The sequence below is a fragment of the Perca flavescens genome, chromosome 19 (assembly GCF_004354835.1).
Source record: "Perca flavescens isolate YP-PL-M2 chromosome 19, PFLA_1.0, whole genome shotgun sequence".
In the NCBI taxonomy this organism is placed as follows: Eukaryota; Metazoa; Chordata; class Actinopteri; order Perciformes; family Percidae; genus Perca; species Perca flavescens.
The window spans coordinates 16,110,525-16,126,369 of NC_041349.1; the positions used below are offsets into that span (position 1 = coordinate 16,110,525).

General features: G+C 41.5%; 1 protein-coding gene across 10 annotated transcripts in view; it reads left to right on the forward strand.

The window, feature by feature from the left end:
• clcn3 (chloride channel 3) overlaps nt 1-14,026 on the forward strand; it is a 40,972-nt gene extending 26,946 nt beyond the window's left edge. For 6 of the 10 annotated variants that reach the window (XM_028563870.1, XM_028563872.1, XM_028563876.1 and 3 more), the window contains 12 exons: nt 167-266; nt 748-935; nt 1,717-1,839; nt 2,739-2,945; nt 3,072-3,152; nt 3,312-3,564; nt 3,958-4,250; nt 4,344-4,530; nt 5,394-5,792; nt 6,068-6,284; nt 7,418-7,493; nt 12,642-14,026. In XM_028563870.1, coding sequence (XP_028419671.1) covers nt 167-266; nt 748-935; nt 1,717-1,839; nt 2,739-2,945; nt 3,072-3,152; nt 3,312-3,564; nt 3,958-4,250; nt 4,344-4,530; nt 5,394-5,792; nt 6,068-6,284; nt 7,418-7,493; nt 12,642-12,815 — 2,298 coding nt within the window. In that variant the 3' untranslated portion in view covers nt 12,816-14,026. The other 4 variants (XM_028563873.1, XM_028563878.1, XM_028563877.1 and 1 more) reach the window with 3 other exon arrangements.
• The last annotated feature ends 1,819 nt before the right edge of the window (nt 14,027-15,845 follow it).

Below are 15,845 nucleotides of genomic sequence, written 5' to 3' on the forward strand. Positions count from 1 at the left end.
CTTACAGGAATTTTATCGTTTTATTGAAGCAACAGTGGAAATCCTGCCACTTGAGTAGATTACTGAATTGCTTATCATTGGGGAGTAGTTATAAACCTTTGACCTACTTGCATATTATTTTGATACTTGTTCATCTTTTTTTTTTTTTTTTTTTGTGTGTTTTTAGATTAACAGTAAGAAAAAGGAGTCAGCATGGGAGTTCACAAAGAGCCTGTACGATGCCTGGTCTGGGTGGCTGGTGGTGACGCTCACTGGCTTGGCCTCAGGTAACACACAATGCACACTTACAATACAAACAAACACACACACACACATATGGCCGTTATCTTCTCTGCTGCGGACTCTCACATGCTTTGCCTTAGGAAGCTCATGCTCAGTCTTTCTCTTGGTCTCGCTCCATCTTTTGCTCTCATTTAACCACAAACGGAAGCACTTTGTGATTTGTGTTTAATTGACAATTAGTCACTTAGACACAAATCCGTGGAAAAATAAGGTTCAGGTCGAAAAATACTGAAATTTCCCTTTTAAGTTGCTTTAATGTTGTATATTTGTATTTTCTTTCGATACCTTGACATTTACAGAAATAGGCGTACCTTGCTGTTTTGAATTGATGACAGGCTCGTAACATGGCGGTAGCATAACTAGCAAGCTAACTGCCTCTGCCTCTCTTTTTCTATTTCCTCTCTCCTTCCTGCCTTCACCTCTTTGCCCCTCTTTTCCTACCTGGTTCCCTCCTCCTCCTGTCAGGTGCTTTGGCTGGCCTGATTGACATTGTTGCTGATTGGATGAACGACCTGAAGGAGGGCGTGTGTCTGAGCGCCATGTGGTTCAACCACGAGCAGTGCTGCTGGACTTCCAATGAGACCACCTTCGCTGAGCGGGACAAGTGTCCTCAGTGGAAGAGCTGGGCTGAGCTAATACTGGGGCAGGCTGAGGTAGAATAGCACAGGCACATGCCCGGGACATGGTTACTGCTAATGCAACCTCAAGGCGTCCTCCATGTTTACCTGTTGTTGGGGGGAAAATGTACATTTGCATAATTCACATCAGTACAACTTGTCAGACTTACTCCTCTGCTGCTTTCAGTTATAATGCGGTTTAATCACTAATTATTTACACCTTTTTATTGCTATCATGCTATCGTCAGTTACAATTCAACACTTTTAGCAGTGCTGTTTCACATTAAAAGCCCACCAGCACAAAGGGCATAATCCCACCCTTTCCTGGTAGGCTTTTAATTTGAAATATATGCATGAAGTATTGAGTAGAGCTGTATCAATTCCAAATTTTGCTGTACAAATAATTGTCTCAGAAATAATTGCAATTAACAATATAATTGTCTCTTTCAGTCCAATTTTAAAAAATAAAATTAAAAAAATAAAATATATTTATTTGTTTGTTTTTTTATTGAACATAAAGCTGATAGTTACCATCAACAGTCATACCCCTTAGCTAATGTTGGCAATTAATTGCAGTTAAAGAAAGAAACGACGATACTTAAAATATTATGCAGTAGGCCTAGTATTGAGATTTAATTGCACTAGCTGACCCGCGACAAAAAGAAGGGACAATTGAAAATAATTTGTGAATGAAAACTATTTCTATTAAAAAGTCAATGGCGAAAGAAACAGTGCTCAGAGATCATTTACATTCATACTCTGCACGGTACCAGTTAGTTTCAAGGTGTTGACTCTTTTACCTCTCACCTCTCTGCAGGGGCCCGGCTCATACATCATGAACTACTTCATGTACATCTACTGGGCTCTGTCCTTCGCCTTCCTGGCTGTCTGTCTGGTCAAGGTGTTCGCTCCCTACGCCTGCGGCTCTGGGATCCCTGAGGTGAGGAAAATGGCGCTTTTACAAAACCCTTTCAGGTACATTTGGAACCTACTTGCAGCTGCATGCAGGGGCCATTTTGAAACCCCTTCTTGGTGGCGCATTGAAGATCTTGTGTGAAACTCCAACATCCAAGAGAGTTGTTTTTCATGCAACAATTCAAACATTTCTTTTAAGAGGTTTTGACAGCCCCAAACTACTTTTTACCACATATGTTTTTTTTATCAACCTTAATGAGGTTAGCAGGCTATCTTTCTTTGTGCCTGAGTGTCTTTCCTGTCTCTCTTTTTCAGAGTGAGTGAAAGAGCCTTTGTAGGATTTATGCAGATTATTGATGTGCTGTTTTATCTCTCAGTTCTCTCATTCTCTCATGTCCAATCAATTTGCTCTGGGTGTCAGAAACTCAAAGTAGCACATGAAATAGAAAACCTATAAATCTCTGCAGCTGCCTCTAACTCTCCATGAAACTGATCTAATGCGCTCTCCGGAATCCTCACAGCGTGTTTTCATGCTACTGGGGTTTCCCTTTTTAATCTTGAAGTGGCTTAATATAGTTAATGTGGGCAGCAGGGAGATGTGACAGGTTTGACCGTGCTGTGAAAAAAATAAACCCTTTTTAAGTGAGCGCTCTGAGCTTTCAAAAAATGTTTTAGAAAGCTGGAACTGCATTGCCAAGTAAAGTGTGTAGATGGAGACTTTGAACATGTTGACAATCACCGAATAGAGAAAAAGATCAGGAGGTAGAGATGCAGCTAAAGCAAAACCTGAGTGAAATTCTTTAAAAAGATTGAAAAAGCATTTTTAAAATATTTTATTAGTAGTTGGGGTTGAGTGTGATATATGACATCACTAATCACATCACTAATTAATCACTTCCTCTTTACACGCCCCCCTGTCCCCAGATTAAGACCATCCTGAGTGGGTTTATCATCCGGGGATACCTGGGCAAGTGGACCCTGATGATCAAGACCATCACTCTGGTGCTGGCTGTGGCGTCTGGCCTCAGCCTGGGGAAGGAGGGTCCCCTGGTCCACGTGGCCTGCTGCTGTGGGAACATCTTCTCCTACCTCTTCCCCAAGTACAGCAAGAACGAGGCCAAGAAACGAGAGGTGAGAGAAGATTATTCCATTGATAAATTGTCTGACATTCTTTGATGTCCCCCTGGTATTCTAATATTATGACTGTGTTTTAGACCCCATCACATCAGCTGAGGTGTGTTTGTTTTGTCCTCTCAGGTTCTCTCTGCTGCTTCGGCGGCTGGGGTGTCTGTTGCTTTTGGTGCCCCAATTGGAGGAGTGCTCTTCAGCTTGGAGGAGGTACAGCACATGTTGTGGTAGACTGTTGAACTGACCAGAAATGACTCTGAAGCTTCACTTTCATGCTCAGAAATCACAACATAATGCCCAGTGTAAGTGGCAGGATGATACATTAAAGTGAACATCTCTTCTCTCTCTCTCTCTCTCTCTCTCTTAAAGGTGAGCTACTACTTCCCTCTTAAGACGTTGTGGCGCTCCTTTTTTGCCGCCCTGGTGGCAGCCTTCGTCCTGCGCTCCATCAACCCGTTTGGTAACAGCCGTCTGGTACTGTTCTACGTGGAGTACCACACGCCGTGGTACCTGTTTGAGCTCATCCCTTTCATCCTTCTGGGAGTTTTCGGAGGCCTCTGGGGCGCCTTCTTCATCCGGGCCAACATTGCTTGGTGTCGGCGGCGCAAGTCGACACGCTTCGGCAAGTACTCGGTCTTGATTCATGATTCAAAGTGGGATATGTCAGTCAGCCCAGGTGTGGAGGTTGCTGTTAGAATTGATGGGGCTGTCTGGGAGATCACTGTCTGCTGTTTGCAGGAGCAGAGAGAAATGAAATGCTAGCATGATTTAAAAGGTTGAGGATGACAGCTTTATCGTTTTTGTCATCTTTAACTTTTTGAGCATTATGGAGCAAAGATGAATGGCTAAGCACGTTAAAATTCTCTCGCAAGCAGCTATTAGAAACACTTAAAGTGGAAAGAAAGGGATATGTTGAGAGGTTTCTGGCGGCTGCTGTTTTAGCAGACACAACTTTGATAGTTGTAATTTCCCCATCCTCCCACAGTCTGACATGTTGCTTTATCCCTCTCTTCAGGCAAGTACCCAGTGTTGGAGGTAATCTTTGTGGCGGCCATCACAGCTGTGGTTGCTTTCCCAAACCCATACACTCGTCAGAACACCAGCGAGCTGATAAAGGAGCTGTTCACAGACTGTGGGCCGCTGGAGTCTTCGCAGCTCTGCCAGTACCGCAGCCAGATGAATGGCAGTAAGGCCTTCACCGACAACCCCAACCGGCCGGCAGGGCCCGGCGTCTACGCCGCCATGTGGCAGCTCTGCCTGGCGCTCATCTTTAAAATCATCATGACTATATTCACCTTTGGACTCAAGGTGATCCCTGGACAGTCTTTCCTAACAGGTGCACATGCTTCACCCTGCATGTCTTCATCAACACTAAAACCACTTCCTGTTTCTCATCCTTAGGTACCGTCAGGCTTGTTCATCCCCAGCATGGCTATCGGGGCAATCGCAGGGCGAATCGTTGGCATCGCCGTGGAGCAGCTGGCCTATTATCACCACGACTGGTTCTTGTTCAAAGAGTGGTGTGAGGTGGGAGCAGACTGCATCACTCCAGGGCTCTACGCCATGGTGGGGGCCGCGGCATGTCTGGGTGAGTCAGCAGATAACAACGTTATAGTAGATAGAAATGGTAGGTTAGTTGGTCAGCATTGTGTCAATGCTTGTTTATTAGTTATCAGTGCTGAGGGTGGGCAATATATGAAATATACCGTGAGACAATAGAAATGTGTTAACCCTCACATATTTTGCTCCACTGTTTATACTGCTGTCCCTTTTTAATATCTTGCTTTATTGGAACATGTTTGGGCTAGTCCATGAGCAGGACTGGATTTACAGGATGTTTGCTTTAATAGGATAAGTTACCTTGTTTTTGCAGTTATTTACTTCACTAGACTAGACAACAAATCACATCCCCATCATGTTATTTTATCAGTAGGGGGATTCTCAATTGACTTTCTTTACTATACCATAAAACATATCACTATTAAGATATACAATTACTTGTGATCAAAGGTCACCAACCTTTTTTTCTCCTTTTGCTAAATGTATACATCTGCAGAATAAACCTAAAAAAGATTAAATTACTCTTTCTTAAATTGTTCACCATGTCATTCACTTGGTTTCCATTGCACAATCTTCTAGAAATGAAAACAAATCAAATGATGTTGCATCATGTTCTTGTCACTTGATTAAAAGACAACTGACAAATGTAGGTTGTTGTACAGCAGACAATTTTCACCGGAGTGGTGACATTTAAAAATAAGGTTATTTATTGACCTAATGCCTTACGAAGAGATGGTTTTGAACTGCGACCCAAGGATATACAGTATACTCTGCTTTTTTCATAAAGCTGCCCTTGTGTTTTTATAAAGTCAAATTCCTTAAACTACAACCTTATTTTCTTTTTGTGTAGATGAGTGTTTGTCTGTTTCTTATTCTCTGATCTCTCTTCAGGCGGTGTAACCCGTATGACTGTCTCCCTGGTCGTCATTGTCTTCGAGCTGACCGGTGGGTTGGAGTACATCGTCCCCCTCATGGCTGCCGTCATGACCAGCAAATGGGTGGGCGATGCGTTTGGCCGTGAGGGAATCTACGAGGCCCACATCCGTCTGAACGGTTACCCCTTCCTGGACGCCAAGGAGGAATTCACACACATCACACTGGCCAGAGAGGTGATGAGGCCTCGACGCAGCGACCCGCCCTTAGCGGTGCTGACGCAGGACGACCTGACGGTGGAGGAGCTGCAGAGCACTATCAATGAAACCAGTTATAATGGTTTCCCTGTGATAGTGTCCAAGGAGTCCCAGAGGCTGGTGGGCTTCGCTCTGCGCAGGGACATCACTATCGCTATCGGTAACTAAATTCTTTCTCTTACATTTCAGTCTAAAATGTGAGAACAGTAAGAGAGCACCAGAATGGTGAAGAAAACTGAATCACCAAAGTGACAAATTGGGACATAAGTTATTACATGGTTAAGGGTCCTTAAGCAAGACATTGAACTTCAAATCGCTCTGTGTGAATACATGAGGAAAAGTTAAGTCACTTTGGACAAAAGCATCTGCCAAATCTTCATCTTCAAATCTACAATCTTTTGATTATAATGTCTTTTCTTGTTCCTTTCTCAACAGAAAATGCTCGTCGCAAGCAGGAGGGCATCATGTTGAACTCCAGGGTGTACTTCACCCAGCACGCACCCACCCTGCCGGCTGACAGCCCTCGGCCCCTCAAACTGCGCTCCATCCTGGACATGAGCCCCTTTACCGTCACCGACCACACCCCCATGGAGATCGTGGTGGACATCTTCAGAAAGATGGGGCTGCGCCAGTGCCTGGTCACTCACAACGGGTAAGTAGGAATTCAAAATAGTCTTAGGAGGAAGGTGAACAGAAGGTGAATCCTTCTCACATCTTAGCACTCAGCACTCTGAGGTCGACAAACTTTGCACAAACACATGTACACTCTGTCTGGTGTTGCATGGGCTCTAAAATCCCTGGATTTACCCTGTAATCTGCATGGCCTGGCCTAACCGCTGTGCTGCACTTCCTTTACCCCCTAACTGGCAATAACAGACTGACTGACTCTCCTGACAGACTGAGCTGCAAAAACTAACTACATAACAGGTATCATGTTGGTAAATATAGTCTGTCAAGTCAGTTGATGTGTGGTTTAAAAGTGAAAAAGAAGCTTTTAGAACAATCACAGTGATGTTTTACTGTCGGTGAAAATTAATGTGGCATGATGGGTCAGACTCCAGTCTTGGTTTTTCAGTTTCAAGTTCTGCAGAGAGCCACCTGCTGGTGTGATGTAGGAATTACAAGACCGATTGTGTTAATATGTCTTGATTTACAGATCACTTCTCTGATTGCTGTTACAATCACCAAAGACCAGCTGTGCAGCAGTGTTTTTCATTTACATATTTGTTTAACATTGTTTACAATTTGAAGGATAAGGCTGGCGTTATTATAAAAAAAATATATCACCAGCCTTACCTTTTAACATTTGCCTTGTTTCCATCCACATTTTGCACACATTTTAAACGATATTTCAGAAAATCTGCAAAATAAAATGCAAATGAATGTGCAATTTTGTCCACTACTGTTATTTAAATATTGGGAGAAACAGGTGGTGGTGCTAATCCCTCAGTCGGGAGCCATTAAATCATCCCTGAAGAAAAGGTTGCAACAAGATGACGTAATTAAAAGAGTGCCAGTAAAACCTCTAACTTAAAACGAGAGACATAATAGATGAGTGACAAACTATCATCATAACCAATGTGAAATTCATTTATAACAGTTTTGTTCTTTGTATGTAATTTTGAGTTATATTTTATGTTAATTTTAAGTTATCTGTTTAATATTTTAAGTTGCACACTGTTATGTATGTTTTTGTGCTGCTGCTGTCTGTCTCTCTCTTCTGTTTTTTGATATTCGTTGTTGTTGTGTTTGGGCAGTTTACCGAGTAACGGGTGTGTGTTTCAGGAATGTGTTGGGCATCATCACAAAGAAGAATATATTAGAGCATCTGGAGGAGCTCAAGCAGCATACGGAGCCCTTGGTGACTAGCCCTGCCCCTTTACACATGTGACTCCTCCCCCCACTTTCGCACCTGTCTCTTACAGCTGGAACACACTGCGCGCGTAAGCGTCGCATATAGCATCTTCGCGCAGCTATTTTTATTTCGGTGCCTATTTTATCCAATTTGTCCGGCCCCACCGGGCGTGTAGCGTCCGGGTAGGCCTGCGCGCTGCAGCGATAGTTTCGGCGTCTCCTGTATTTGTTGCGCGATACGCAAGCGTATGTGTCAAGCCAGGCAGGTAATCACATACAGGAAGACCACAGTGCAGCCAGATGTTTTACCACAATAAACACATTTCAAAATAAAACAGCCAGGTTTATGGCTGTCTTGACTTTTCACAGTGAGACACATGTTCAGACACACGGAGACACACAACCACACACACTACAATTACCACAGTTTAGAGAGAGAGAGAGAGAGAGAGAGACTGTCTGTGCGTCTGTCTGTCTGTCTGTCTGTGCGTCTGTCTGTGCTACGCGACACTTATGCGTGCGGTGTGTTCCAGCTGTTAGGCTCTGCCTCTTAAAAGGGCTGCATGAAACTTGGTGTGAAAAACTGTTGACAGTTCCCGGCAAAACATTAAGCCTTCCTTTTTATTTCTTCTTTCACTTACTGTTGGCACTTCACCTCTCATGCAGTCGTTCAACATCTGTAGATAGACCTCCATCTTCATCGCTGGTAGCAGTTGCCGTTTTGGAGTCATTGTATATAGAAGTGCTTTCTTGTGTTTTTCTGGGTCTTGTAATGTGGACCTCTATGGGAACTGTCGCCCACATCACTGCAGAGCCCCTTTCAGACATGTGCTTAATTACAGAAATATGCCAGCAATTTAACATGTCGATGTTAAAGTTATTTTACTGTAAAAGTTGTAACATGTCCGTAACATTTCTCAGGTTCAGCTAAGCTGAATTGAATGCCGTCACATAAAGGCTAAAGCCTCACCACAAATTAACCTACAGAGATTTTAAAAGTCTTGTTCCACACTCTAGGAGCACTGTAATAAATTAGTCCTAAGTATCATCTTATACACAAAACTTTGATGCTTCACTTTTAAGCCGACGTGAATGAAAGGCTTAAGAGTGCTATTGACAAAATCATAAAAGCTACTGAGCTTGCATGCCAACACATGCAGATGAAGCTCCAAAAAAAGGCAAGTAAGAGGACCTTGAGTTGCGAGTTGTTTTGTCAAACTACCATTGTCCAGGTTGAGATTAAAATATAATATATTTAGTGAGCCATGAAACGCTGTGATTGAGCCAGTTTTAATAGGTTGTAGAGAACTTCTAGTGTCGGATCAGCCTTTAAAAATGGGTATTCTTTAATATTTCTTCCCCTTGTGGTGAAAAAGAGTCTACAGTCACAAAGTTTTACATACAGCAGTAGTGTCAAACTCAGTTTCACTAAAGGCCAGATTGGAAAATAAGGCCTTGAGTTTGACACAAGTGACATACAGCATGTGAGCAAATTGAGCACTGTCTACTTGTAGGCTATAAAACAAGCTGCTGAATCCTTTCTTTTATCTGATGAATTATGACAATGTTAAATTTATTCTGAAATTTGGGTTGATAAGACCAGAGAGAAGCTGAGGAAAGCTTCCCGCACCATTAATTAAATAAGACACCCGGATTACCGGTATTTCAAAATAAGTTTTAAAAGACAACTTTTCTTCCTTCATATCATTATAGTAGCCCTTATGGGTCATTTATGTAAAGGAGGTCTAATGTAAAGCTGTAAAAAAAAAAAAAAAGTCAATATGTTTTGAAATTGTGGAATGACACAGCCACATACTTTGAAATTATTTCGACACATTTCACAAGCTCAAAATCCTCATTTGATCCTTTACTCTATAAATATCAAAAAGCTATTAGTTTAACAGATAGATGAAACCAGCACTTTTAACCGTTTCCATGTCTGAAAAGGGCTCTGTAGATTCCCAGAGTGAGTGCAGCTTTGAAACTCATCCCCATCAAACTGCATTTGTACATTCTGCAGCTCTGCTTAGTGTTAGTGTGTCAGCTGCTGCATCATGCATACATCTTGTTTTTTTCTGATTTATAGTAACTACATCGCTTAGATGTGTTTTTGATATTGTTTCCGGTTATATGCTGTATAATTGAGATTCAACAGTGGATATAATTTCTCAGCATGTCTGCAGTCATGTAACCATGATGCCTGATATGTGTTTCCCATCTTCCTCTCCCAACAGTAGTTTCATTTCATTTTGAGAATTCACCCACCCTCAATTTTCTACCTTCATTAACGACTGCTTTTTCTTCTTCTTTTTTTTGTTTGTTTTTTAAACCCCTCCCCTCTCGACCATACCGTTTCGCCCTGGGTCTCCACAGATTGACGACATCTGAACCATCGCCTTAACGACCACTTGGCGAGTAGCTAGCCGCCTTGGGAGAGCGGACCACCGTTGTTTCAATACTTTTTAGAGGGTGGTGTTTAGTTATAAGTAGGGAGGGAGAGGGAGATCTCTAGTGCTACGATTCATTCCCATATTTCCCTCATTCTGTAGTGCTAGTGAGCGCTGTGGTGCAGTGATGTTGTTGTGTTGATTGATGCTGGTAGTCACCGGGCTAGTTAGTGTGTGGTGATAAAATGACCTTGATACGTAATTGCTGATCCCGAGCTTTAACCTGCCAATGTTTCCTCTTAGCCAGCTGTGTCCTGTTCTCTTCAAGAGCGTTAACCAATTTATGTTCTAAACAAAAACACTGATTACTAATGATACCAATGTGGGTAAAACAGGTTTAACTTAAAATCATCAGTCTGTCTCTATGCTGAAAATGGACTAGGTTAAACAAATAAAATATTGGAGAGAGATAGGAAAAGCGAATAAACCAGAGAATAATAAAAAATGTATTGCAAAATATATAAAAGGATTTCGTGTACAGTAGATAACTGGCCAAACGTAGACAATGTGGCTCCACAGACGGAAATATATTTTCCATATTTTGTCAATTATTATTCAGTCTTTTTTGGGGAGCCACTGATCTAAAATAACCAACTTTCTAGAGGAGATATTTTGCATTTTTATATCACATTCTCACTTGGGTGCCACACTAAAAATGCCAATACAAACACTCTCTCAACCAACGTATACTGAATTCAACCATTTATACCTGGTTTGTGATGGTTTCTGAGTTATTGTGGGAAATCTAGGAAAATGTACCTCCAGTAGAAGTTGACTTGAATGGAAACAAAATGTGTTTAATAGTAAAAAGGTCCTAAATTTACTTTGAGGTAGCATTTTAAAAAGGATTTAACGTCTTAAATGTGACTTTTTGTTACTTGTAACACTACATCTACTGATATCACTTCCTGGCCAGAGCTTTCTTCACCTGGATTAAAAACATGAAACAGATCTGGATACTGCTGGCTTACAGGGAACATTGCCCCCCCCCGACCCATATTACACTCTTAACTGTAGCTGGTATCCCTAGCATCTACGACTGTTTTTGTTCATTTCACTGGTTTTAAAATGAACGAGCCAGTCGTAGATCTCAGCAGCTCTTGGGGGAAACCCAGGTCTGATCTGTGTTTGATGGTAGCTGTAGTTCTAATCCCCCTTACAGGTCCTCTCACTCAGACCTGGGTTCAAATGTTTGTTTTCACTCATTTTGGGTGCACTTTATTTGCCTGTTTATGGTTCAGATGAAGCTGAACCTCTCACTAACAACACATGAACTCCGTGAGTCCATATGACAGTATTAAACCAAACCTCAGCTTTTTTTTGACCCAGCTCTGCTCTCCTCTAGCTCTGTAGCAAATGGACAGCTTCTCCTCACCGCTATCAGCTGTTTTGGCTTCCGATGCTTTTCTTTACTTGACCTCAGACTACTTTCTCAGCTGAATTCAACAGCGAAAGTGTCATGTTGTCTTCTGGCAAATCAAAGCAATTTTACATTTACCCTTAGCCTGCGATGTGCTCTTGAATCAGCAGGAGTAACCTTGACTAACTGAATGTTTAGAGACGTGCTCCTAAGTCAGACCCAGTCATGTAAGTTGGGTCGATCAGGTAAATGTGCACCATAGTAGAGAGCGAGAGAAGGAGGCAGCTCTGTCACATGAGTCAAACTGCTGACACTATGGAAGTCTTAATTGTCTAATCGTAGCCATTTCTACTGGTTTTATATACCATTTAACTTTAAAAGGAAGAAAATAGAATCAAGACAACACAAGTATAGAAAGAGTGAAGAAATGTAGAGACTGTGAAATTGTTTTACATAGAAATTAGATTCATATCTATCTATATATCTATCTATCTATCTATCTATCTCTATATATCACAAATTAAACAAGGCAACTCAAAGTGCTTTATATAAAACATTAAAAGAGCAATTCATATAATAAATTTCTTTTAGAAAATAAAGGTAAAATAGAATAAGACAGGTATCAAATACAAGAATAAAGTTACAGTGCAGTATAAGAAATGAACAGATACTTGATGAATGTTTTGGCACATCTAATTAATAATTTGATCAGTGCTCTATCTATCTATCTATCTATCTATCTATCTATCTATCTATCTAAACACACACAGAATGTCAAAGATTTGGACAAATAAATACAATACAAATTGACATCCACCCTTTTAAATGATTTCTGACTTGTGTGACAAAGACGTCCCCTTGTCTCCTCCTTCTCAGAGGCCCTAACTCTTCTCCACGTCCTGTTCACTACTTCCTGTCTCCTTGTAGGATCCAGTTTTCCCTTCTCCCCAGCTTTTTGGACCGATAACATAAAATGGCTGGGGCAGTGTCTGAAGTGACACCCTCCTCTCTGGTAGTGGGGTGCTGTTTCAGACTTGCTTTAATCCCTTTTTTCCTCTGGTTACTCACTCCCTCCTGCTGACTTTTACTTCCTTGGACTCGTGTTTTTGTTGGCTTGCTAATCAATGTCCAGAAATGTATTTTATGATTCCAATAAACCTAAATAGAATCCAGTTAAAATCATGTGCTTTTGTCTTTAAAGACTTCTTCGCCATTTTGAACAAAACTTGCCAACAAAAACACGATTTGTTGTTTTCTCTCCTTCACTCCAAACCAGCAGGACCTCCTCACTTCTCTTTAACATTTTCTTCTCTCCCTTTCCTCCCTCTTCCTTTGTCTCCCTCTGCAGGCGGCTTCTTGGTATTATCACAAAAAAAGATATCCTTCGTCACATGGCTCAAATGGCAAACCTAGATCCCGAGTCCATCATGTTCAACTGATCCGCTCCTTCCAGGACGGCCGGGGGGGAGGGGCAGACGACAGCGAGGAGGAGGTGCACCTCCTGGATGGCTCCAATCTCTGACATCGGACCCCGTTTTTCTTCTTTTTTTCTTTTTTCTCAGCTGTAGACCCTGAACCTCGCAGACTGACTGTGGGTCCCAGAGACTTGAATGAGAGGGAAAAGACACGATAAACGACTTTGTTATTCTGGCTGCTATGGTCACGGAGGTCACGGGTTGAAGGCACACACACACAAGTGTCCCCAAAATCCCCAAAACACACACTTTTGCATTGCAGACACCTCAAACATGCATGCTCTCTCTTCACATACACATAACCTGTAAAGATTTCCCCCTTTGCACTCTTCATGTGCCTCACCCTTGTCCCATCTCCGTGGAGGTCGTGGTAGCCGTCGCCTGGCAGAGGTCAGAGGTCAGAATGAACCGCTGATGAGGGACGCGATGAGGGACCTTAAACCTCCAGGCTTCTGTTCAAATAAACTCCCCCGCACACACACACCTGACCTGTCCGTCCTCCGGAGAAAGTGTGTGTGTGTGTGTGTGTGTGTGTGTGTGTGTGTGTCCCCGTCCTAGCAGCACTACATTCCAGTCAGGTTACCATGGGAACAGAGGACGTGCACCTGCTGAAACTGGCAAAAAGCCACGATCGCATGTTGGTCTAAATGTGGTGGGTGTGTGTGTGTGGGAGAGAGAGAGGGTTAGATGGGTACTATATTTTAAGAACAAAAATGTTCCCTTTCAGATGGAAGTGAGTGTGTTTTTTTTTTTTTTTTTTTTTCTCAGCCAGCTTTAGCTGTGTGTGTGTGTGTCTCTCACAGGTCGAGTGTGTGTACGTAAAGGAAAACAAAAAGACAGTGTCCACGTTGAGTTATTCTGTGTACTCTGTTACAGGACACAAAATATATAAACATTTCCTTTTTCTTCTCAAACTATTATTCTTGCCACTTTTAGACTATTGATCTTGCTATAATCAATTAGGGTTTTATGACTTAAAGCAAAACAAAACTGGAAATCTGCACTGTTTTAAGTGATCGGTTAGTGTGATTGGAGAAGGACGGTGTAAATGCTACATGGAGACTTCTTGTTTTCTTTTTCTGAAATCTGTCCACATCTCTGGGTGATAACATTGTATATTTTCAAACAAAAACTATTTTTTTCGTATATTATATTCCCATTAGTTTATCAGAGGAAAGCTACTGTTAAACACTTCGTACATCTTTGGACGCATGAACCTAATTGTCCACCTGGAAAAGACACCAAAAAAAAAAAAAAACTTAAAGAGATTTGCACATTGTCCACGTCACACTTTGATTAAATAGTATTTCCAACAGTTGATAGTGTGTGCCAGATGGCTGGAAGTTGAGGCATCTGATCAGTTGAGATGTTGATATTTTGACACTTTAACATGATTTAAAACTAAAAAATACAAGAAATCAAAACCAGTACAAAAGGTCACTAAACCACTAACAATTGTTTGATTTTTTTTTTTTTTTTTTTTACTCAAGCCCAAGTTTGTTTAAATAACCCAAGTTAATGTCTCTAAATTGCTTGTTTGGTCCAACCACCAGTCCAAAACACAAACTTATTGGAATCATAATGATATAAAACAGAGTAAAGCTATACATCCTCACATTTTAGAATCTGGGACCAGCAAATATCTGCTTTATAATACTTTTGCTGCACAAACCCACCAGCACGACATAAGATAGACCAGTGATTCCAGTAGTAAAGTGAACCTTAATTTCCAAGGTCAGGAATATACGGTCAACTTCAAAATTAGGTAATTGTTTTTGTGAAAAAAGTTTTTTCCCCCCCCCCTTCTTAATTCTCATGCCATATCCTGTCAATCATCTCACGACCCACGTGAAGAACCACTGCCATTGGCTAAAAACGCATACAACTACATCTGCACACTGCCTTTAGTGATAGCAGGTTGTGCTCAATCTCGCTTGTCCAGTTTTGCTACGTCTGCCTGGCAAATGTTTCCCGGCTCTCCACACCTGTATTTTATCCCCGAACCCAAAAGCAACACCTGCTACTCCCACCTGCCATTCCCTTTTTGTCCTTAGAACATTTAACGTGTTGTGATCCTTTGAAGTGCAAACAATAAAGGGAAATGAAGTGATGGAGGGACGGTGAAGCGGGGACAAACGGTAGCACTTTACTTGGTGTGTGTGTGTGTGTGTGTGTGTGTGTGTGTGTGTGTGTGTGTGTGTGTGTGTGTGTGTGTGTGTGTGTGTGTGTGTGTGTGTGTGTGTGTGTGTGTGTGTGTGTGTGTGTGTGTGTGTGTGTGTGTGTGTGTGTGTGTGTGTGTGTGTGTCATCCCATATACTCGTTTCCGTTGCAGCTCGTGCTGTGTGTCGACAGGCAGCAGAGTGTGGTCTTTGTTAACCAGTGGTGTTGCCTAACATTGTATTTCATACAGATCTCAATGTTTTTTTGTTTTTTTTTTTATTTATGGTTAGTGTCGATAGCGTTGTGCATTATGAAGAATTTTACGTATGAGTACATTGATTGTTTGATTGTACATTTAAGACAAAATATGTAAAGATTACATTTTGTTTTAAATTAAAAGGAACAAAAAGATTCAAGTTACAAAGGGTGGTGCTTATTTATTTATTTTTCCTGACACCGTTTCTCCACAGCTTGATTTCACTCTGGATTCTCTACCCTTTACAAATTATAATTTGGAGCTTCTAACCGGATTTTGCAGTCTTCATTAGTAAATAAAGTTTGCTGCTGTTTCTAAGGTCAAGAATGAAATGTTGAGCTCAAAATTTATGCCACACATGGATGAGAAGTCTTAAAAGTGCAATGATAAGTGACTGTGATCAAAAGCTCAAGAAAAAGCGAGTAATGGGACCTTTTGTGCTGTGCATATTGTGTTGACTGCCGTTTTAAGGACGGTCAACTCTGTGTTCTCAGATGTTAAATTTGTCTCAACACCAATCAGCTGCACATAAACTGCTTTAAAAAAAAATAGCAAAATTATCAATTAAGGAAACATTTGATCAAAAGAATAAGTAAACATGATTTAGTAATCGGCCTCTCACAAGTCCCATCACTTTATGGAAATGCAGTACTTCACCACT